This window comes from Podarcis raffonei, chromosome 13, assembly GCF_027172205.1.
Source record: "Podarcis raffonei isolate rPodRaf1 chromosome 13, rPodRaf1.pri, whole genome shotgun sequence".
NCBI classification, from domain to species: domain Eukaryota; kingdom Metazoa; phylum Chordata; class Lepidosauria; order Squamata; family Lacertidae; genus Podarcis; species Podarcis raffonei.
This window is the reverse complement of record NC_070614.1, coordinates 47,139,725-47,164,063: the sequence shown is the minus strand read 5'-3', so window position 1 is coordinate 47,164,063 and position 24,339 is coordinate 47,139,725. Positions and strand designations below refer to the sequence as shown.

Here is a 24,339-nt window from a genome sequence, read left to right as displayed (position 1 = left end):
CGAGTTTTTTCGTCTTGCGATTTTTTCATCTTGCGAAGCACAGTTTCAAAAGAAGTTTTGGAAAAGCTTCAAAAATCACCAAAGTCTTCAAAAACCTCAAAAAAGGCTACCACACCGCGTGCTATGAGTTGCTCCTCGAAGTCAAGTCGCAACTTGTTTTTAAGAAAAAGGAAACAAACTTGCAAGACGTTTTCGTTTTCGTCTTGCGAAGCAACTCAAAAAACGAAAAACTCTTTCGTCTTGCGAGTTTTTCGTCTTCCGAGGCATTCATCTTGCGGGGCACCACTGTATTTGGATTGAGAGATTGGGGAATGATGGGAGAAGTACCATAAGGTTTCTTTCATTGCTTTGTTTTCTGAAAAGCATTGTGAGAGTGTTCTGCACCTTTGTGTTTCAGAAAAGTAGGTTGTGAAAAGGGAAACATAGAAAGCAGAGACATGAGACGTGAGAATTGTCATTCTTGATGGCATTCAGATGCCCAGTCTGAAAGAAGAGCATCATCATGATGACAGGATTTGCCCCTGACCTAGTATGTCCATTGTAACTTGACTAAGGACAGTCCACACATTTACAGCTGTATCAGTGGGTGGATATCTCTTTCTGAATGGGAACCCAAGAAAAGACAAGATCAAACTTGTCTCAGAATACAGTCGTACCTTGGATCCAGGACATCTTGAGTCGAAAGTTTTTGCTTCTGAAAGCTGCAAACCCGGAAGTGAGTGCCCCGGTTTGTGAACGTTCTTTGGAAGCCAAACATCCAACGGGGCTTCAACGACTTCCAATTGCCTGTGGGAGCTTCCTGCAGCCAGTTGGAAGCCATGTGTTGGTTTCCAAACGTTTTGAAAGTCGAACAGACTTCCGGAACGAATTCCGTTCAACTTCCGAGGTACCACTGTAGTTTTCTCCGGTCTCTTGCAGCTGAATGATCTTAGCTACCATAAGCAGAGGGCGGTTTTTGCCTGCCTTCAGATTCACTTCCTCTCACTGTGCGTCTTGCACAGTAATACACAGCCGTGTCCTCAGGTTTCAAGTTGTACATTTGCAGATACAACAAGCTGTTTGAATTGTCCCTGGAGATGGTGAATCGTCCTTTGAATTTATCCAAGTAAGTAATGCTAGTTGAATCTGGCTGTATTTCTCCCACCCATTCGACGCCCTTCCCAGGAGCCTTTTTCACCCAGCTCATCCAGTATCTGCCAAAGGTGAACTCAGAGGCTTGACAGGAAAGGCGGGTAGACTCCCCAGGCCTTTTGACATCTCCTCCAGACTCCTCCAGCCGAACCTCTGTTTGGGCACCTAGGGAGAAAGAGATATACTATTAAGACCCCCTTCGTGTTAACCTCAAGATCTGAACACACCCCTATCAGGAAACGGAGAAAAATTACCCCCAAAGATGGTTGAAAGGAAAACAATTGGAAATAAAAGCAGCATTTTCCCAACTTGAGCTTTGAGATGCATTGACTGAAAGTGATCCTGTATCTACAGAGCGTTCTGCCTTTTGGTGTAGCTGTAGCTGGGAGGGAGTCTGGCTGATTTAAACAGGAAGCTGACCGTGCATTTACATATACCTCCAGATAAAAGAGTCAATCAGGCCTTCCACAAATGCTCTCTGTTTTTATACAGTAAGTATAAAATGATTTGAAGTATAAAATGAAGGCATGATTTCAGGAATGGCAAACAATTTCTCATGAAATCTACAGAGCAAAGCTGTCAACACTTCCCTTTTTTTAAAGGGAAATTCTCTTATTCCGGATAGGGTTCCTCACAAGAAAAGGGAAAAGTTGACAGCTATGCTACAGAGAGCTGTAGGGTAGGAGGTGTGAGTTCAATGCCAAAAATGGCACTTTTAGGTTCCCAATTCATTAAAAACTATGAGGAATAGTTCAGCAATGAAAGAGAAATATTATTGTGGAATTGTCTGCCAGTGGTTGTTAACAAAAGGAAAGATGGACATTCACCACAGATTCCTGACACTGATGCCAAAGATTTGGTTGTAAAATGCTGGAAATGTAAGAAGACTGCTATATGATGATGCAAGACAGCAACTGCAATAAAGCCTTACACCAGGGGTGCCCAAGCTTTTTTCCAACAAGGGCCAGATTTGATGAAGTGAATGTGCATGAGGGCTGACCAAAGTTCTTGAGCTTCTTTTAGGATTTTACCCCAAAGTTCTTGAGCTTTTTTTAGGATTGTACTTGTTGAGCTTTTCTAAGGATTTGACCCCAATAAATAAACTGTCTCGGGGTCAGATAAAACCAGCCAGGGAGCCGGATTAGGCCCCCCAAATGGACTTTGGACATGCCTGCCTTTCACAGAACAAAGTTTGACTCCTGGGTGCTTCATGGGGTTTCCGTCGGTACAAATATTTCAGCAAATGTGTCGGTTGATAAATGGCTTGTAGGACAAGAACATCGTTGGAGCAACTTGCACAATAGCAAGCAGTCTTTAGTTCTTCATCAGGCTGCATGTGAAGTGGAATACGGATGGAAACATTTAAAAAACTGGTTGGTGTTAAAAGTGTCATGTTCCTATTGTTATTCATCTGGGAATCAAGTTTTGATTAGATTGAAATCTAATTGCTGCCGTCATTTTGGCCAATTCAAGGAATTCACAAAATTTAATTGGCCATTCTGCTACTGACGGGACTTTATCTAATCAAAACTTAAAGAAAGAATGGGAATGTGTAGGTGAATATATGGTAAAACAGTTCCAAAAGAATGATATGTTTAGTCTGAAATCCACAAAGTTATGATAAAAGAGGTACAATATGTTATGGTTAATATTTTAAATATATTGTTTAAACACAAATTAAAGGATACAGTAGCAAACTTAATGATGCCAAACACAGGTGGAGGGAAGTCACAGGGATATAAAAGGGTGAAATTAATCAAGGATAATTGGGGGGGAGAGAATGTAATGCAAAAAATGTTAAAAGATGGTTTTTTATTGTAACATTGTAGTAATGTAAGAGTAAAATAAAATAAATGGATCATCATCATCATCATCATCATCATCATCATCTGTGTCCAGTTCTGGGCACCACAGTTCAAGAAGGACACTGACAAACTGGAACGTGTCCAGAGGAGGGCAACCAAAATGGTCAAAGGCCTGGAAACGATGCCTTATGAGGAACGGCTAAGGGAGCTGGGCATGTTTAGCCTGGAGAAGAGGAGGCTAAGGGGTGATATGATAGCCATGTTCAAATATATAAAAGGATGTCACATAGAGGAGGGAGAAAGGTTGTTTTCTGCTGCTCCAGAGAAGCGGACACGGAGCAATGGATCCAAACTACAAGAAAGAAGATTCCACCTAAACATTAGGAAGAACTTCCTGACAGTAAGAGCTGTTCGACAGTGGAATTTGCTGCCAAGGAGTGTGGTGGAGTCTCCTTCTTTGGAGGTCTTTAAGCAGAGGCTTGACAACCATATGTCAGGAGTGCTCTGATGGTGTTTCCTGCTTGGCAGGGGGTTGGACTCGATGGCCCTTGTGGTCTCTTCCAACTCTATGATTCTATGATTCTATGATAATCTGGGAATGTGAGGAAGCTGGCTTACTTGATGGAGCTCTGCTAGCTCCTACAAATGCAGTTTTGAGGTTATGCCTAATAATGCTAAGGCAAAGAAACACACAGTCCCAAACACAGGCAGAAGGAGTGGTGTTGGAGGATTGAGGGTGACCACTGTATGTGAAGTCTCTGAGAGCGGGGCTTGTGTGCATGTCCTTGCCACTTCCCTGCTAGGCTTTGGGTCCAACATTCACCACATCTCATAATTTCATCGAAAGCAAAGATGTTGAGTCACATAGTAAATGCTCATACCATGCCTTCATTTGGCTAATAACCAAAATGCTGCAACATAATTGTTCCCTCCCCAGCATCAGCAGAGCACAGGATTGCTCGGTTAAGTATCTTTACACAGCATATTTATTACTCAGCAATTACAAGCGGGGATTCTGCATTCAGAAGCAGTTCCTCCTTTTTTATACACAGCCCCAGTAGACCTTATCTCACTGTGGTATTCTCGGACACAGAAATACATGGCCGAATCTGCAGCTGTGAGGGTGTTCAGCTGGAGGGAGACCTCGTTCCTGGATTTGTCTGATGAAATTCTTGCACGATTCTTCAGAGAAGGGGCATACCACTTTCCCCCGTCATAGGGGTGTGTGCTTCCAGTCCATTCTAGCCCTTTCCCAGGTGCTTGGCGGACCCAGTGCCACACATAATGCTGAGTGGAGATGGAGAAGCCTGTGACCTTACAGAGCAGGTTGAGGTTCTCTCCTGGCCTCACCATTCCTGACCCAGACAATACAAGCTGAACGTCTGAGAAGACCCCTAAAAGCAGAGAATGTTTCAATTAATGTTTGAGCGTCATCCAATCATCTCCAATACTTCTCAACTTTCCACCGAAAACACACTTACATTTTGGAAAGGCTGCCAAAGAAAACAAGAATAAGAAAAACTTCATAATGTTAATGAAGTAATGTCTTAGTGATTTGGGGAGTGGAAGCATGTGAAACTTTTATATTGAAGGAGATTCTTTTGAAACCTCCTGGAGATATTTGCATGAGGCCTCCCCCCCAGTGGTTCATGACACATAAAGAGGGTATCTGGAAACAGGTTTGGCATCAAGGTTTATTGATGGCTTTGCCACTGCTTCAATGCAAACACGTGCATAGAGATAATTTGTAATGGATGGTGTATGGGTGGAATGTAAAATCCAGTATTTTGGATGTGCAGGTTGCTTTGAAAGGTTTTTGGTACCAGTGACAGATTTTTATTTCCTTTTTTATTTTATACCTCAGACCTGCTGATGGTGCCTGGCCTTGGTTTCCAGCCCATTGCCCCATACCATGAGGCCACATTCACACCATGCAGTTAAAGCACTATATCACCATTTTAAAAATGCATTGTTGTTGTTTAGTCGTTTAGTCGTGTCCGACTCTTCGTGACCCCATGGACCAGAGCACGCCAGGCACTCCTGTTTTCCACTGCCTCCCGCAGTTTGGTCAGACTCATGTTTGTAGCTTTGAGAACACTGTCCAGCCATCTTGTCCTCTGTCGTCCCCTTCTCCTTGTGCCCTCCATCTTTCCCAACATCAGGGTCTTTTCCAGGGAGTCTTCTCTTCTCATGAGTTGGCCAAAGTATTGGAGCCTCAGCTTCACAATCTGTCCTTCCAGGGAGCGCTCAGGGCTAATTTCCTTAAGAATGGATGCGTTTGATCTTCTTGCAATCCATGGGACTCTCAAGAGTCTCCTCCAGCACCATAATTCAAAAGCATCAATTATTCGGTGGTCAGCCTTCTTTATGGTCCAGCTCTCACTTCCATACATCACTACTGGGAAAACCATGGCTTTAACTATATGGACCTTTGTTGGCAAGGTGATGTCTCTACTTTTTAAAATGCATAGGTTCCCTCAAAGCATTATGGGAGCTGTGGTTTGTGAAGTGCTAGGTGTTGTTAGGAGACTCCTATTCACCTCCCAGAGCTACAATTCCCATTCACTTTCTCTTCCCAAGGAGCTCTGGGAATTGTATATCTGGGAGTGGGAATATTGTTCTCCTAACAACTCAGATACATTTCCCCACCATGAATCATTATCCAAGGACTGAAAAAACAGAGATGAGTGTGGGTAAGTCTCTCAGGGAGTCAATCTCTCCTGGGATGTGTACATAAACAGTTATCAAGGAAATGTCTAAAATATAATTAGACTCACAGCTGAAAACAGCAACAGTACTAGGATTGTGGTTTTATTTCAGTTACAGCCGAAGGCATCCTGTATTCTCCACACCATGCCTGCCCCCTTGTGACAAGCAGTAGGAAGAATTGAAGAGTTCAGGGGTCCAGTTTTATGAGTATATGTTTAATGTGTGAAATTATGGGTTAGAAGAGATGGATGGATTTTCCTTCTAGTGAAGTTGGGCATTGTAGAGGACCACCAAGCATGCAGCTGTACTGAAAACAAATGCGGATATTTTAATTTTGAGTTGTTGTTCTTTTGAATGAGGAATTGGAGTATGGGGAGAGAAGTACTATAAACTTCCTTTCATGGCTTTGAATGTTTCTGTTTTCTGAACAGGGGATTCAGTTGTCGGGTGGGGAACTGACAGCGTTATGCATAGGATGTGTGGGCATGTGTAAAACAAAGATTTAGTAGTTTGTGAGTAGAGAGATAGTGAAAGGGGAGAATTTCCTTCTGGATCCCATTCAGATGACCATAATAAAGGAAGAACAGCAGCAGCATGATGGCAGGCTTTGCACCTATCCTAGGTGCTCATTATATCATGGCTGGAGAGACCCGTGGCATGTCCTGCTGAATGGAGGGGTAGCTGTCTTTCTTGAGTACTGAACTTTAAGTTGCTGATCATTTTTGTAGATTTCACATTCTTCCCCTCTAAAGTTATATAAAGAACTCATTATTAATTTGCTGGTGCCTGGATGTTACTGCTTTCTCCTGTTAGAGAAGAAATGAATGGTTTTGGGAGACTCGTTTGCTGAGGACAGATGTTGCTGGATCAGACCTCTCATCAGACCCAAGTGGCATGGCCAACTCTATTGGGGACCACATTCCCAATAGTCCAAGCCAGGATGGAGCCCTCAACCAAACACAGGAAATAGTATTCCTGTATAGTGTGCCCCTCAACTTGATTCTTATCCATCTCAGTGGAGTGGTGAGTGGGTGTCACACATGCCTGTGGTACACAGACACAGGTACACACAAACCACATCTGGGTGCACCTAGGGAAATGAGTTGTGTGCTAAGCCGCCCACCTCAACTTACTCCAGAAGAGGGGTCCACAAACCACCAAACACAACAGTTTAGCAGAGTTCCATTTCAGTTCCATTCTCATCTCCAGGTGGCTATGGAGGACAGATATTTTGATTTATTTTTGGTCCATCAGCCACAACCTCTCCTTTTAATTCCTGTTGATACATGATGGAGACTGACCAGGTTCACTTTTCATTTTGTATATTTTGGATGAGGGGTTGGGGAATGAGGGGAGAAGTACTATAAAATGCCTTTCGTGTCTTTGAATCTTTTCTATTTATATTATTTTTTAAAAAATACTAAAGATTTTCTTGGTTTACAAAAGTACATTCATTGTCTCTTTTTCAGGGTGTAAAGTCTTTTCAATTACATTTAATATGAGATTTTCTGAATGGGGAATAAATCTATCCTGCAGGGAACTAGCAATTACTCTCTCTGTGTGAAAAGCAAGTGTAGTTTGGTAGCTCATGAATAGAGAGACAAAGAGAGAGGAAAGGTGAGAATCGTTTTTCTGGATCCCGTTCATATCTGAAACAATCACAATCTGAATTAAGAGCAGCATTATAATGGCAGGCTTTGCCCCTGACCTAGCTATGTATGTATTATAACATGTCTAGAGAGAGCCCACACATTTACCGCTGTAGAGATGGATTTCTGTCTATCTCTGAATGGTAACACAAGATCAAACTATTGTCCCAGCGACCGGAATCAATCTCTTTAGTCTCTTGCAGCTTAATAAATTTAGCAGCCATGAGTGAAGGAGGGTTTTTGCCAGGCTTCAGATTCACTTCCTCTCACTGTGTGCTCTTGTACAGTAATACAGAGCCGTGTCCTCGGGCTTCAGGTTGTTCATTTGCAGATACAACAAACTGTTTGAATTGTCCCTGGAGATGGTGAATCGTCCCTTCACTTTATCCCCGTAGCGAAAGGTAGTGGACTCTGGATTTATTTCTGCCACATATTCCAGACCCTTCCCGGGAGCCTGTCTTACCCAGCTCATCCAGTAGCTGCTAAAGGTGTACCCAGAGGCTTGACAGGAGAGACGGAGAGACTCGCTAGGCTTTTTGGCATCTCCTCCAGACTCCTCCAGCCGAACCTCTGATTGGACACCTAGGAAGAAAGAGATATACTATTAAGACCCCCTTCATGTTTACCCTAGAACTGAACACCCTAGAACTGATGAAGTGGAGAAAAATTACCCCCAAAGATGGTTGAAAGGAAAACAATTGGAAATAAAAGCAGCATTTTCCCAACTTGAGCTTTGAGACACATTCTGCCTTTTGCTGTACATGTGGCTGGGAGGGAGTCTGGCTGATTTAAACAGGAAGCTGAGCCGACATTTACATACACCTTCAGATAAAAGAGTCACACAAGCCTTCCACAAACTCTCCCTCTCTGTTCTTATACAGTAAGCAGGCATGATTTCGGGAATGGCAAAGTATTTCCCATCAATGGGGAATAGAGTAGGGCAGCATACCATCCAACATTTCTCCAATGAAAATAGGGGCATCTATTATTATTATTATTATTATTATTATTATTATTATTATTATTATTATATTTATGCACCACCAATCTGACTGGGTTGCCCTAGCCACTCTCAGCGGCTTCCAATATATATAAAATCATTTGTTGTTGTTGTTTCATCATTTAGTCGTGTCCGACTCTTCGTGACCCCATGGACCAGAGCACACCAGGCACTCCTGTCTTCCACTGCCTCTGGTATAAAATCATAATAAAACCATAAACATTAAACAATATCCCTATACTGGGCTCCCTTCAGATGTCTTCTAAAGGTTGTATAGTTATTTTTCTCCCTGGCTCGAGGGGTCGCATAACTTCATATCCTCCAACCAGGGGTGTTCACCAGCAGGTGTGTGTGCATGCATACCAGGAGGGGAAAGAGTGTGCTTGCCCAGCCCTCGCCACCACCAGGCAAATTCCCTTGTATATCTGTCACTCCTAGATTTATTGCTCCTGCCAACCACAGAGGCTGATGATAGTTCCCTTTTGTGGCTGAAGAGGAACGGGATGCTGGCATGCTCACCATTCCTGGCTGGTCGCTAGGCTGAAGCCATAACCTCAGTTCATGACAGCTCCAAATTGTTCTTGGCCACCCAACCTGATCCATGGTGACCTGTAGCTGCCTAAATGTGACTCGGAGGAGGTCAAATCCCTCTGGATATGTCCAATTTGACTTGGGATTCAACTGTATCCAGTGCACAGCATTATTGGTTATTCATAATCTTTTCCTCCCACAAATGCTCTGTTTTATTTTTCATCCCACTTAAGGTGCAAGGGTGCTAATGGTAATAATGCAGTAACACTGGGGAAGCATCTCAGAAGAACGAATAACGTAGAAGTGTCTTGTGAGTGGATCCAGTATAAATCTACCACTATTACAGTAGATATACCCTCCCCCCCCTTAAAAAAGCCCTGTCTGTTGGGGTCCACAGCTTCAGAATCCATCTTTCATAGTGAAGGTGATCAGAGAACAGCATGAGAGAATTAACCCCCCTGCCCCCCAAAAAAAGTTTAGACTGGGGGCGGGGGGAGAATAAGAATTCACCAAGCAAAGTTAAGGCCACCTGGAAACAGCCTCATAATTCACCAGAGAAACTTAAAGCGATGACAAAACAGCAGCAGAATTCATCAACAAAGTGAAAGAGATAAGAAAACAGAATCAGAATTTAGAATTCTGAACTCTACTCACCACACCTATGAGTGACATGTACGCTCAGAGCTGAGGAAATGTGACACAAGCCATGATTCATTGGCTGCTGGCAGGATTCCGATTCCATTTCTCATCCTCCTGTAACTGCCGCTTTGAGGAGACATAAACCAACATGGGGAAATGAAAGAGCCTGAAATACAGAGCTGTGTTTTACACCCTTTTCCTGAAACGTAGAGCTAGTGATCCCAGGCTGTCGGGACAGGGCTGAGCTGGGAACATGGAGCAAGAAAAGAACTGAAGCAAACACACAGAACATGTGTATCTAGGTGTGGAAATTGAGAATAAATGAAGACCTGAGCCTATCGTTCTTGCCTGGTTTTAAAAAAAATACAGAAGGTAATCTAAAAGAACTTGTGTAGACACGTAAATGATGATGGATCTCTGAATTTAAAAGGCCCTCCGCTATTGAGCTGACAGTACCCCCTGCTGTCCTCTGTACAGACCAAGTGGGGGTGGGGAAAAACCCCTTCCTTGATTGTGGATACAGAATAGCAGCCATCTTGATTCTCTCATTTCTTTCTGTGGAAGAAGACAGGATGATGGTCACTAGAGACACTGCTGATAAAAACTTTGGGGTCACTCTCTCAGAGCTGCGACACCTGATGGAATACCGCAAGTCCGAGGCAGTGGAGAAAATAAAGGAACTTTATGGCGATATCTCTGAAATCTGCAAAAGACTGAAGACTTCACCCACACTTGGAATCGTTGGTACCCAATCAGAAGTAGAGCTACGGAAAGCTGTATTCGGAAGTAACTTTATACCACCTAAGAAGCCCCTAACTTTCCTGGAATTAATGTGGGAAGCACTCCAGGATATGACACTATGTATCTTAGAAGTTGCAGCCATCATCTCCCTGGGACTCTCCTTTTACCAGCCACCTGGAGGGAATCTTGCAGCATGCCATGCGGAAGGGCCTGGAGGGGAAGAGGAAGACGAGGAGGCTGACTGGATTGAAGGGTTTGCAATACTTTTATCTGTCATGTGTGTGGTGTTGGTAACTGCCTTCAATGACTGGAGTAAGGAAAAACAATTTAGGGGGTTGCAGAGTCGCATTGAAAGTGAGCAGAAGTTTACTGTTATCAGGCACGGGGAGTGCAAGCAGGTGCTAGTAGCTGAATTAGTGGTTGGGGACATTGCACAGATCAAATATGGTGACCTTTTGCCAGCTGATGGTTTGCTTATCCAGGGGCATGATCTGAAAGTTGACGAGAGCTCCCTCACAGGGGAATCAGATCACGTCAAGAAGTCATTGACAGAGGACCCAATGTTACTTTCAGGTACCCATGTGATGGAAGGCTCTGGGAGAATGGTTATTACAGCTGTGGGCATAAACTCACAAACAGGGATCATCCTCACTTTACTTGGAGTCGGAGATGACCAGCCAGAGAAGAAGCAGAAAAATTCAGGAGACATGACTCCTGGACACAGCAAGGAATCTGCCCCAAAGCCCCGCAAAGTGTCTGGAAACCAGGTTGAGGACGAGGAAAGTGCCCAGAAGCATACATCACACCCGAAAGAAAAATCAGTTCTGCAAGCAAAACTCACACGGTTAGCCCTTCAGATTGGCAAAGCAGGCCTGGCAATGTCAGTGATCACAGTCCTCGTCCTTATTGTTTTTTTCCTTGTTCAAACCTTTGCAATTGAGAAGCGTGCTTGGACTGTTGAATGCACACCAATTTATATACAGCACATGGTGAAGTTCTTTATTATTGGAGTGACCATTTTGGTCGTAGCTGTTCCAGAGGGTCTGCCACTGGCTGTCACCATCTCCCTTGCCTATTCTGTGAAGCAAATGATGAAGGATAATAACCTCGTGAGGCACCTGGATGCCTGTGAAACCATGGGAAATGCAACTGCAATATGCTCTGATAAAACAGGGACTTTGACCATGAACAGAATGACAGTAGTCCAGATTTTTATTGGTAGCGCACATTATAAAGTTGTCCCCACCCCTGAAATGATTCGGCCCACCATACTGAGTTACTTGCTTGAAGGCATTGCTGTAAATTGTGCTTATACATCTACAATCCTGCCTCCTGAAAAGGAAGGAGGACTCCCTCGCCAAATTGGCAATAAAACGGAATGCGCTTTACTTGGTTTGCTATTGGAACTGAACCAGAATTTTGAAGCTGTAAGGGCTAGGATAACGGAAGAGACGCTGCACAAAGTGTACACCTTCAACTCCGACCGGAAATCGATGAGCACAGTGGTGAAGAAACCCAATGGCAGCTTTCGGCTGTACAGCAAAGGAGCTTCTGAAATACTGCTTAAGAAATGCACCCGCATATTGGATGCCAGTGGGCATTCAGGACCTTTTTCCAAAAAAGACAGAGAAAACGTGATCAATAATGTGATTGAACCAATGGCCTCTGAGGGACTCCGCACCATAGGCCTGACATTCAAGGAATTCCCAGCTGCCTACTCAGAACCCAACTGGGACAACGAGGATGAGATTTTCAAGGACTTGACCTGTATTGCAATTGTAGGCATCGAAGATCCGGTGAGACCTGAAGTTCCTGATGCAATAAGAAAATGCCAGAAAGCTGGCATTGTCGTACGTATGATTACTGGGGATAACATCAACACAGCTCGGGCAATTGCTACAAAATGTGGTATTCTGAAACAAGGGGAAGCCTCTGTGTGCATGGAGGGTCATGATTTTAATCGGCTGATACGTGGCCCAGATGGAGAGATTAAACAAGAGCTAATGGACAGAGTTTGGCCTACTCTTTGTGTCCTTGCAAGGTCCTCACCTGCGGACAAGTACAACTTGGTCACAGGGATCATTAACAGCAACATCACCGAACAAAGGCAGGTGGTAGCAGTGACTGGAGATGGTACCAATGACGGGCCTGCATTGAAGAAAGCCGATGTTGGCTTTGCAATGGGCATCGCTGGAACTGATGTTGCCAAAGAAGCTTCTGATATCATTATCACCGACGACAACTTCTCAAGCATTGTCAAAGCTGTCATGTGGGGTCGGAATGTGTATGACAGCATCTCCAAATTCCTTCAGTTTCAGCTCACTGTTAACGTGGTAGCCGTTGTAGTCGCTTTTACTGGTGCATGTGTCACCCAGAATTCCCCTCTGAAAGCTGTTCAGATGTTGTGGGTCAACCTCATAATGGATACCTTTGCTTCTCTTGCTTTAGCAACAGAAAAGCCAACTGAAGCTCTGCTGTTACGCAAGCCCTATGGGAGAAATAAGCCTCTTATCTCCCGCACGATGCTGAAAAACATTTTGTTCCACGCCATTTACCAGATGGCCGTTGTATTTTCCCTTGTTTTTGCAGGTGAAAAATTCTTCGATATAGAAAACGCGAGGAATGTGCCCATGAATTACCCTCCCACCCAGCATTACACCATTGTATTTAACACATTTGTAATGATGCAGATTTTTAATGAAGTCAACGCCCGGAAGATTCATGGGGAAAGGAATGTTTTCTCAGGGATATTCAGTAATACCATTTTTTGCTTTATCAGCGTGGGAACGTTGGTCGTACAGGTCATCATTGTTGAGCTTGGAGGGAAGCCCTTTAGCTGCACAAAGCTTTCACTGGAGCAGTGGTTGTGGTCCATCTTTTTTGGCCTAGGGACATTGATATGGGGACAAGTGATCGTATTTTTCCCAAATCGTTATCTGTGGTTCCTGCCAACGTTTGGTGACAGACCACCGAAAGAGGACATTATTCAAGAAGAAGAAATGTATGAAGAGATTGACTATGGTGAGCTGGAAATGCGTCGAATCAGCCAGGCTTCATGGTGTAGGGGTGTGAACAGAGTACAAACTCAGTACAAAGTAGTAAATACGTTCCGTACTCCCCCTTATGAGGTACACCGCTCAGCTAGTAATAAAACCATCTAACAGAACACAAGTAATGATTCTGAAACCTCCTTCACTTGTTGCTGCAGTTGATTTTTTTTTTAAAGAGAGTTATGTGCACAGTAGCTCTAGTAAGAAACAGATGGGAATTTCTCCAGCATGGTGAGCATGCCATATTTTTTTTAAAAAGCTCTCTTACAAAATAGAAATGAATTTACTAGAAGATACTGGTGGTGCAGGTGGACGTAAGGAACCAAAATAGCAACTCAGCTCAACCTTACGTCCTAGATGGGTCCGAATATTATGTTAGCAGACCTTTGCTGGATCTTGAGACTTTAAATGTATTTTTTTTTTTTTTTTTTGCACGGGGTGTCTTCAAAACAATACTGAAGTGCCTCTCTCTGTCCCCTCTCTCTGTATATATATATAGATAGATAGATGAATATTGCATAACCTTTTAGTTTGGTGCCTGTTCATGCTTTCAACTGATAACAAATGGCTGAGTTGCTCGAGGCCCTCAACTGCCTGCTTGGAAATGTGCTGTTTCCCTCAGTATTTCAGACCATTATTTTATTTTTTTTAGCTGCTGGGCTCCGATTCATATGAGAGTTGAGATGGGATAGATCTGTCTACAAGTAGGCTAAGTGTATTTGCTTGTTGTTCTTAATAGTTGCTTATGGGAGAAGATGATTAAATAATAAAAATTGCTAAAAAAAACTTTTTATAAGAAAAAGAATCCAGTCAAATATGTTATAAAGTCTTAGGATCATAGGATTGGGAAGCAACTCAGATGTCATCTAGTCTAACCCCTTGCTATTGCAGGAATCCTGCTGCTGCAGCATCCCAGAGATATGGCCCTAAAGACTCTGCTTAAAAATGGTCCTCTGTACAGTAGTACCTCAGGTTAAGTACTTAATTCATTTCAGAGGTCCGTTCTTAACCTGAAACTGTTCTTAACCTGAAGCACCACTTTAGCTAATGGGGCCTCCTGCTGCTGCCGCGCTGCTGGAGCACGATTTCTGTTCTCATCCTGAAGCAAAGTTCTTAACCTGAAGCACTATTTCTGGGTTAGCAGAGTCTGTAACCTGAAGCGTATGTAACCTGAAGCGTATGTAACCCGAGGTACCACTGTAAATCCCCCGAGTGCACACCCAAGTGAAGCCTGCTGGCTCTGTTGGGCCCGTCCCCTGAAGAGTGCCCACCTCCATGGCTTCCTGCAATTGGTCTTAATGAGCAGGTGCTGGGATTCAATACTCCTGGCCAGTAAGGAGGCCTTTTCTGGCTCCCATTGGCTAGGCAAAAACCTCCACACAGCCATCACCTGCTGAGACAGCATTCAGGGAAGGTGGCAGCTGACCTGGAATGCAGACCTTCCAAGTGTCCTATTTCCCAGGGACATCCCTAATTTAGAGAAGCCGTCCCAATTTCTGATTTCATCCTGGAATGTCCCACTTTTCCTTGGGATGTCCCTATTTTCATTGGAGAAATGGACGGTATGGAGTTATCCAATCTCCAAGGCAATCCTGTATAGGGAATGGTTTTTTTAAAAAAATGTTTATTGTTTTATTATGTTTTTATATATGTGGGAAGCTGCCCAGAGTGGCTGGGGCAACCCAGTAAGATGTGTTGAGTATAAATAGTAAAATTATCATTATGGAATAGGACGTCCCTATGTTCATCGAAGAAATGTTGGAGGGTATGGGGATGCCATTTTGTTCAGTTCATAATGCAGGATGTCAGAATTCAAAGAGCTGAGTCAAGTGACGCAGTGGAGGGGAGGGACATATAGCATAGGCTACTAGCAGAACTTTCTCAACTCTCAACACATGAGAGAGCCTGCTGGACCAGGACAAAGGCCCATCTACACCAGCATCCTGTTTTTGCAGTGGCGAAATACCTATGTTGTTTATTAAATTTGTTTATCTCCCTATATCTGTAGATCTCATGGCGGTCACAACATAAAATTACAAATACAAAATACATCATAAAAATAAGAACAAAAGCAAGCCAATAATCTCCCCCTCCCATAACACATTTAAAAGGGCATCAGATGTACCATGCCTATTTGTCTGTCTATGTCCACCTGCCATTTAACTCATCCAGATATCTCCTGAATGGCAGTGGTGTGCCCTCTAGAGTCCATGCGTGTCTACTGCAGAATTTCATTTGCTCTTCTCCACCACCAGATCTTCTCATCCTACCCCAAACCCTCCTGCCTTCTCTTTCTATCAGCTCCTCTTCCTGTTGCCATACTCCACCACCCTCTGTTTTTATGTTCTCTGTGGCCGGTTCCAGAGATGGGGAGCCTCCTATTGCTGTTGGACTACAACTTCCACCATCCCCAACCATTGCTTGTGCTAGAGTAAGTAGTGTTGTACTAGTGTACAACAAACCTAGGGAGATTTGGAAAGTCAGAGGTTGCCAAACCATCGCTTATATCAGGGGCTGGAGAACCAATTTCACCAAGAGTCACATACCCCTTTTGGCAAGCTCCTGAGAGCCACATGTCAAGGTCCAGAGTAGCTGTGACAGCAAATGTGATTAATAGTTTTGTACAGTAATCTAGTGTCTGCCCATCTTTGCATATCCCTTTCAGTCCTCCACCCAGATAAGCAAGAGACTGTACAGTATTAGAATTCACAGTGACATTCTACACAGGGAGAATCATATAACTGTAGATTCCAACCCCCTGTAGTGTAAGAATCCTGCCCACAGCCATCCTTGGGTGGGCTCAAATCACCAACCTTCTGGTTACCAGCCAGACACACTGACCCATCCTCCACAGGAGGGCAAGATTTGTATGCAAAGCAGGATCAGTGTGGGATGTAGCCTGCGATGAGTTCCAAGGACCAGATAAAAAGGCCTGGGAGCCTAAGATGCCCCACATCTGGGTTATACAGTAAGGAAAAAGAGCACCATGAAGAAGCTCAGCTTCTACTGTGAGCAAGCAAGAAGACAGCAGCACTGGTGGCAAGATGGCTAGGCGATTATCATCTGAGGCTGAGCAGGAATTAAATCCCTCTGCTTTGGTTGTATGTGCCTGTGCCCTGCCATAAACTGGGCAGACAGTCAATGCAGGATTAAACCCTGTCTCCTTATCCATCAGAGGACCTCAGCAGTGACATCAGTTTATGGGCAAGATACCACAGTATGGGGGAAATGGCCTCATGGGACACATTGTAATACCTGGTGGACCAAAATTAGACTAGTGGTTTCCCAGCTCTGATATAAAACATAGGCAGCCCAGGTAATGCACTGCCACAAGATAGGGTGATGGCCAACCAACCTATGCATTTTAAGACTAATTCACCACTGCCAGAATAAAGCAGCAGGGAATTGCTATTGTCCTGTACAGTACATGGAATTCCTATAGGTATCTGTGGTTGACCACTGTTGCAAACAGGACGCTGGATTACATAGATATTTCATCCACCACAACAGGCCCCTTACTGTGTTGCTATCATGGGCAACGGGTTCCGGTTGTGTCATTGTCACATCTAGGCTGAATATTTCATCACTTTATCGGATGCAACCCAAGAGCCAAAACTTGAAGCTGGTGTTTGCTCACTTGATTCTGTTGACTCTTCCTCCCAGTTACTTTGCCATCAGAGAGCAGAGGAGGGGGGAATTTTTACAAGTGGTGTCCGCCAGAGGCCAATATTTCATCGAATGTAATTATCTCCACCGCAATTATCTCAATCACTGTATTTCATTGTCTTAGCCGGCTGTTTCCAGTGTATGGTTGAAAAACACACAACAATGTATATGCAACTCTGATGTGGCTATAAATCCTTCCACATGTGTGGTCCAGGGCAGAGTTGGGGTGGGGGGCACAATTCAAGTTTTCTGCTGCACAAGGCATGTACTTTCCAACTTTGTTGTTGAATATAAGATTGGTGCAGTTCTGACTACTGCCGTTCATTATAATTGAAGAAGAAGAAGACTGATGCTAATCATTAGCATGTAGATGAATGCAGAAGAACCTGCTCCAGGGAGAAGCTTTGGTGGTGTAATTGCAAGGCTCCGTGTGTTCCAGTTTCTCCTACTGTTCATAAAGTGCACAAGAGAAATCATGCAATGTGCCGAAAACAATCCCTTCCATGGTCCGCAAAGCTGGTACCAATCAGGGGACCTCATCATTGGTGGAGTTGCCTCTCAGACCACATCTCCATTTTCCGAACTTTTCTTTAGGATACACCCTTCTGAAGATCAGCCGTTTGATATTCCAATGTAAGTAACCCCCCCCCTTTCCATGTCATGTGAGCTTGGAATCTTTAATACAGGCACAGAAGATGTCAAATGCATCCAGAACATTGCTTTATTTATCCCAGGGCCCCTGCAGAACATTTGTTCAATGAGGTTTCACCCTGAAAAGCTTCACAAAACTTACACATAAGCTTTACATGATATGTTATTTGTTGAGCTTTCGTCCTCGTTAGTTTTCATGATGATTTCTCACCTTTCCATCAATTGATCAGTATCACACACTTGTTCATGCATTTCCATATCACTTCCCTTTACCAGAAAAAAATTTGCTTCAAAAAAAATAAATAGAGAAAGAAGTGATTTCCCCCCCATAAATATTTTAATCATTTTTATTAATGCACAGAAAAATTTCAGGTATATGATTTAGAGACTGACTAGAGGTGACCATAGGCATGTAAACATGCACATATTGTGACCAGACTTTCCCATTGCATTGAAATGGGGGACTCAGTGTTGTCTCAAATCATTCTGATTTTACATATAGAGAAATGTATTTTTTCTGAGCAATACCAATTATTGAAAAAAAGTTGGGAAAGGACAAGTATCTGAAAATGACACTCAGGCAGGGGAGTGGGGAATTGCAGTGAAGTGCAGGAGTTTCCAGCGTACACTGATATGGGGGGATTATGGCAAAATGCACCCACCTTGAAAATGAGCTTTTGGAGAAGTATCTGGTTTGTAGGAGAAAAAACCAAGACTCCAGAAATTGATGGGCAATGAAAGGAAGGAACGAAAGAAGGGTTTCCCAGCCTTTTTTGACTGCTGAATTTTAGGAGACTTCCTGCCACAATGCACTTGTATAGTACCCCCTCCCCTATATTTTCCTATTATCCTGCAAACTCTATGGATTCTGAGCTAGGAAAATCCAACAAAGCACTTTGATTTCACTAAATATGACTCATTTCCAAAAGGTACTTCTTTCCAGGTGGGTCTATACACATTAACAAATTCTCTTTTTTAAATACATTATTCAGATTCTTTGTCTCTGGTTACAATTGCCATTTCTGACTATAGTTCACTTTCAAAACCATTGGAATTTTCTTTTTAAGACACACAATGGAAATATATATATATAGTAATAAGCACAATATGAGTTCAAAATTAAAATTGATTTGATGAATAATAATAATAATAATAATAATAATAATAATAATAATAATTTACTATTTCCATCCCCACCCATCTGGCTGGGTTTAATGTAAGAGTGGCCCAGCATTCCCAAAAAATATTTACATGCACTGTAGTATTAGTTTAAAAAGGATCTTTGGATCTATTCACAGTATGGTGACAAAGTTCTACCAGCACATCCTGGCCTTAGCATTTGCCATAAATGTCATCAACGAGAATCCCAAGATCTTACCGAATGTGACACTCGGTTTCCACATCTGTGACAGCTACTATGATGCAAAACTGACCTATCACACCACTGTGGAGTTGGTCTGCAAATTGCACAGATTTGTCCCCAACTATAAATGTGATACTCAGAAAAACCTAATAGCCATTATTGGGGCACTCGTCTTTGATGTCTCCTTCCACATGGCAGACATCCTACATCTCTACAAAATTCCACAGGTAAGATCTGTGCATTTTCTTCACCTGATGTCCGATTCCTTTCTCATTGTGGGGTTGAGTTTGTGGTTCCAAAAAAGAGAGAACAATTATGGACCGAAATATTTTTTTGTATATATGAATAACCAGGCAAAATCATGTTTCAAGACCTAGAGGAACAGAAAGAATGGCTTAGAAGCAGGTATGTATATAAGAGTCATTCACTGTGGTTGCTATCAGGGATCAACATCAACAATATTTGTCAAGTTCTTGACTATAATGCTGTGAATGTTAACCATAAAATGGATTTACATGCATTCAGGTACACATCTCCTATATCCCTAAAGCACATGTACATTTCCTTTCAGCTCACTTATGGATCTTTTGCCAAAGAACTGATAGATACAACACAAGTTCCTTTTGTTTATAACATGGTCCTCAGTGAAGCCCACCAGCACCTGGGCATTGTAAGGTTACTCCAGCATTTCAGGTGGACATGGGTTGGACTCTTTGCTGTGGACAGTGACAGTGGAGACCATTTCTTACATGCCATTGAGCTATTGTTTTCCAACAATGGAATTTGCTCAGCTTTCACACAAAGGATCACAAGTCAAGGCCATACCTTTACTAATAAGGAGATTGGAAGATTTGAGCTGCATAAATATGCCAACGATCCAAAAGCCAGAGCAGTTGTGCTCTACGGTGAAACTATGACATACCTGTTACTGAACACAATAATATCTTTGTCATTTCCTGAGCTAAAGTTAGACCCATCTTTTACCAAGGTGTGGATTTTGACAGCCCAGATAGATGTTGCAGTAACACCTCTTTTAAGGAGATGGGATTTTGAATTTTTCCAAGGCACCATTTCCTTTGCAATTCACTCAAATGAACCTCAAGGGTTCCAAACGTTTCTTCAAAACAGAAATCCTTACTCGCCACAAGGAGATGGTTTTCTCAGAGATTTTTGGGAGCAGGTTTTTGAATGTTCACTTCCAAATTCTCTGGGATTAATGGAAGATAATGATGATGAACGCTGTTCTGGGGAAGAGAAGCTGGAAAGGGTTCCTAGCTCTGTTTTTGAAATGGCAATGAGTGGGCACAGCTACAGTATCTACACTGCAGTCCACGCCATAGCTCACGCATTGCATGCAATGTGTACATTCAGGACCAAGCACCAAGGAACATTGTGTAGCACAGGACTTGAATTACAGAATCTTCAGCCATGGCAGGTAACATTTTGACGGGTAATCACTCATCGGAACATATGAATCTACTTTACTATAAAATGTATGAATTTACACTTTTCCTATAACTGAAATCTGGAAAAAAAAACAACCCTAGATTTTGGTATTAGCTTTCTATAAATAAAAAAGAAGGAACGTTCATGAATATATAATAGCAACAAAGGTGTTCATAAAGATTCAGAAGAAAAATTCCAGGAAATTGTTCTTATTTTATTTTTTCTCCCCCCACCAGCTGCACCTGTTTCTTCAAGGCATTTTGTTTAACAACTCAGCAGGTGAAAAGGTGTCTTTTGATGATCATGGGGAATTTGTACCCAGCTTTGACATAATGAATATATACATATTCCCAAACAACTCCTTTCTAAAAACAGAAGTTGGAAGAGTGGTTCCACATGCTCTTGAAGGGGAGCAATTCATCATTAATGAGGATCTCATAATGTGGCACAGAAAATTCAACCAGGTATGGATTCTTTGGTATTTGAGAAAGCCGCTCTGTTATCCAGATAGATGATTCAGGGTAGATAATGGTGCGAAGTTTCCTTCAGTCTGTAACGGATCTGTATCATAACTGGGCCTGATTCTATAATAATCCCTTTGGTTGTTTGTCAGGGAATAATATGCCAAACCCCACTGCTAGGGGAAGCAGTAGAAGACTTGAATCAATGGGGGTGGGGAATGAAGCTATTATACCACTTTAAAAAAGAACTATTGCCTGCAACATGCAACATGACATCTTTGTATTTAAGCAAGCTCAGAAAGCAATGTGTGAGTAGACTGTCACCATTGGGGTCCAAGCATTATTTTTTAGTCTGAACCCCCCTTTTCTCCTATTTTTCTTTGAGAAGGCGATAAGGCACCTTTTCCTAGTGAGCATGCGCAAGTATTGTTTGAGTGACAGCAGCATAACCAACTCAGCTCCCTGTGCTGCTGAATCTGATTTTTGGGATGCTCTTGGACCTTGGAGGCTTTAGCCAGCTGAATGGTAAGCAGTAAGAGTGAGATGGAGGAATCAGGATGTATGTTGCATTGGTCAAAACACTGAGGTCCTGGGCCATTAGCTAAGGTGGTGTAATCTTCCACATTCTGCATCACTTTATCAGAGGGACGTCTGTCTATTCCTTGATACTCTCAAACAACCCTAATACGTTAGTGAGACAGGACTTGGTGTTATAAAAGCTAGGCTGGTTCTAGTTCTAGCAAAGCTTGTTCATCTATATGCTGAGTTGTTTTATCTTTAAAAATAGTTTCCACCAGTTTTCCCAGCACAGATATTGAATGACTACATTTATTGTTAATGTGCCAAATTTACTGAGGCTTAACTGTTCACTTCCTTATCTGACTTTCAGATGTTTAACATTTTTCTCAACCATATTCTCTCTCATCCTGAGTTCTCTCACCTTTTTTTTTTTTTTTAATGGATAGGTGGTCCCCATTTCTGTATGTAGTGATTCCTGCCCCCCTGGTCAGCAGAAGAAAAAAGAGGAAGGGAAGAAATTTTGCTGCTTTAGTTGTGATCTGTGCCCAGAAGGGAAGTTTTCAAACCAAACAAGTATGTAATGGAGAGCATCAAATATTGATACATACAGGATTAACATGCATGAAATTTAGTACCAGTCAGGATACCTGAACATGTGGCTGAGTGGCTCAAAAATAGTTGGGGTTTGTCAACATATGTTCAAGGGGTTTTATGGGTATTTGGAGACAATGCACACTTGGGTGGACAGCTGGGCCAAGTATGCATCTTAAGTTTACATACCCCAGGCTCACGTTGCTAGTTGGGAGAAATTTGTTCCCAATCCATGGCTAGGGAGTCACAGATTGCAGCACTCAACGTGCCCTGACAGACCAGTGGGTGCCATGCCTTCTATCTGCCAGTACTCTCTGAATTTGGCTAATCAGGTTGTAGATCTGCTAACTGTTATGTGTAATATATAGGATCCATCAACCACTCCATTGTTTCTCAAGTACAGTCATACCTCGGGTTACAGTCGCTTCAGCTTGCGTTTCTTCAGGTTACGGATGCACCAAAACCCAGAAGTACTGGAATGGGTTACTTCCAGGTTTCAGTGGCCACCCATGCGCAGAAGCACTAAATTGTGCTTTGCGCGTGTGCAGAAGGGTCAAATAGCAACCTGCGCATGCGCAGACATGCCGCTGCGGGTTGCGAACGCATGGGTTGCGAACATGCATCCCGCACGGATCACGTTCACAACCCAAGCATTCACTGTATTCATTATTAGTGTGGAGGGAAGGAATGTAGTTAATACTAAAATGATTAACTCCATGTGTGGAAACTGGAAGTAGCAGGGACAATGGCCTTCAACATCCACACTGAACATTTCTGAGGCCTGGCTTTGTATGTAATTTGACCCTGTGATGGCATTTCTTGCTTTTTCAGACCTGAAAGAATGCTTCAAATGCCCAGAAGATCAATATCCAAACAAGAACAGAGATAGATGCACCCCCAAAGTAATAACCTATCTTTCTTATGAAGACTCTTTGGGAATCAGTTTGACTTCAGCTGCTCTTTCTTTTTCCCTCATCACGGCTTTGGTGCTCAAAACTTTTATAAGGCACAAAGATACCCCCATAGTCATAGCCAACAACAGAGACCTCACCTATGCTCTCCTCATTTCCCTCCTACTCTGCTTCCTCTGTTCCTTACTCTTTCTTGGGCAACCCAGGAAGTTGACCTGCCTTCTACGACAATCTGCTTTTGGCCTCATCTTCTCTTTGGCTGTATCATGTGTGTTGGCCAAAACCATCACGGTGGTTGTTGCTTTCATGGCCACCAAACCAGGATCCAGCATGAGAAAGTGGGTGGGGAAAAGATTGGCCAACTCCATTGTGTTTTCCTGCTCAATGATTCAAGCAGGCATTTGTATGGTGTGGCTGGCAACCTCTCCCCCATTCCCAGATATGGACATACACTCACAGACTACAGAGATTGTCATGGAATGCAATGAAGGGTCTGTCCTCATGTTTTATCTTGTCTTAGGCTACTTGGGCCTTCTGGCTATCATCAGCTTCACTGTGGCTTTCTTGGCTAGGAAGTTGCCAGACACATTCAATGAAGCCAAGTTCATCACCTTCAGCATGTTGCTGTTTTGCAGCGTTTGGGTATCTTTTGTCCCAACCTACCTGAGCACCAAGGGGAAATACATGGTAGCTGTGGAGATTTTCTCCATCTTAGGCTCTAGTGCTGGTTTACTGTGTTGTATCTTTTCCCCCAAATGCTACATTATTATTATGAGGCCCGAACTGAACAGCAAGGAACAACTAATAAAAAGAAAGTTTTAGATCACTGTATTTGCCAATTATATGTTTTCATACTATGGAATGGGTGCTTACAGCTTATCCTAGGAGTAAGCATCAAGCAATGCATATGTTTCACATAGAAGTGGTTCACTGGATTGTCCCGAGTTATGTTAGATGGGTTGTTGCTTACTATGAGGGTCAGGAATGAGGCACTGGGGAGGCCCATGTTGTACAAACACACCCTGAACTTACAAGTATGCACTACATGAATGGGACCAACATACCGGTATATTGGAGAACAAAATCTTTGAATGATGACTGTTTATTGATTAGCAAATGTTTTGTTTGTTATGGTGGCTGTAGAGATCTCCGTATGCCAAGTTTTTGTGAAAAGAGGGAGCCGCTAATCAGAAGAAAAGATTAGAGTACAATTCACTGTGTTATATGTTTGCTGCCCTATGGATTCCAGACTGTGAGCTTGATCTAGCAGTAAGCACCTGTTCCTATATATGGTAAAAGAAATGTTGTTTTTTTAATGTGCACTCCTGTCCTAAGCCGATGGAACATATATATCTTAAATTCACAAAATGTGAAAGTTTAGCATACAATTTGTGAATCTCATCCCTCTTGTGTCCATGTACTGGTCAGGGTGACTTGCAACCATTTTAATTATAACACAATAAAATTTATTAAAAT

The 24,339-nt window shown here is 42.8% G+C and overlaps 2 protein-coding genes and 3 gene segments (V, D, J or C); 2 read left to right on the top strand and 3 right to left on the bottom strand.

Annotated features, from left to right (window-relative positions):
- Positions 1-356: 356 nt before the first annotated feature.
- LOC128399957 (Ig heavy chain V region 3-like) lies at positions 357-1,512 on the bottom strand. The segment is given in 2 exon segments: positions 357-1,296; positions 1,386-1,512. Coding segments are annotated over 2 exon segments (441 nt in total).
- Positions 1,513-3,909: 2,397 nt separating this feature from the next.
- Positions 3,910-4,483, bottom strand: LOC128399956 (immunoglobulin heavy variable 4-38-2-like). The segment is given in 2 exon segments: positions 3,910-4,330; positions 4,418-4,483. Coding segments are annotated over 2 exon segments (447 nt in total).
- Positions 4,484-7,086: 2,603 nt separating this feature from the next.
- On the bottom strand, positions 7,087-8,038 carry LOC128399961 (Ig heavy chain V region 914-like). The segment is given in 2 exon segments: positions 7,087-7,876; positions 7,966-8,038. Coding segments are annotated over 2 exon segments (399 nt in total).
- Positions 8,039-9,573: 1,535 nt separating this feature from the next.
- LOC128399949 (plasma membrane calcium-transporting ATPase 1-like) lies at positions 9,574-13,395 on the top strand. Its single transcript, XM_053361858.1, has one exon. The coding sequence runs from the start codon at positions 10,037-10,039 to the stop codon at positions 13,364-13,366; it is 3,330 nt and encodes a 1,109-aa protein (XP_053217833.1). The 5' UTR covers positions 9,574-10,036; the 3' UTR covers positions 13,367-13,395.
- A 5,476-nt stretch (positions 13,396-18,871) lies between these two features.
- LOC128399147 (vomeronasal type-2 receptor 26-like) lies at positions 18,872-23,685 on the top strand. The gene is made up of 5 exons (XM_053360406.1): positions 18,872-19,162; positions 19,507-20,370; positions 20,618-20,845; positions 21,808-21,934; positions 22,784-23,685. Exons 1-5 carry the CDS (start codon positions 18,872-18,874, stop codon positions 23,683-23,685), a joined length of 2,412 nt encoding a protein of 803 aa, XP_053216381.1.
- Positions 23,686-24,339: the final 654 nt, after the last annotated feature.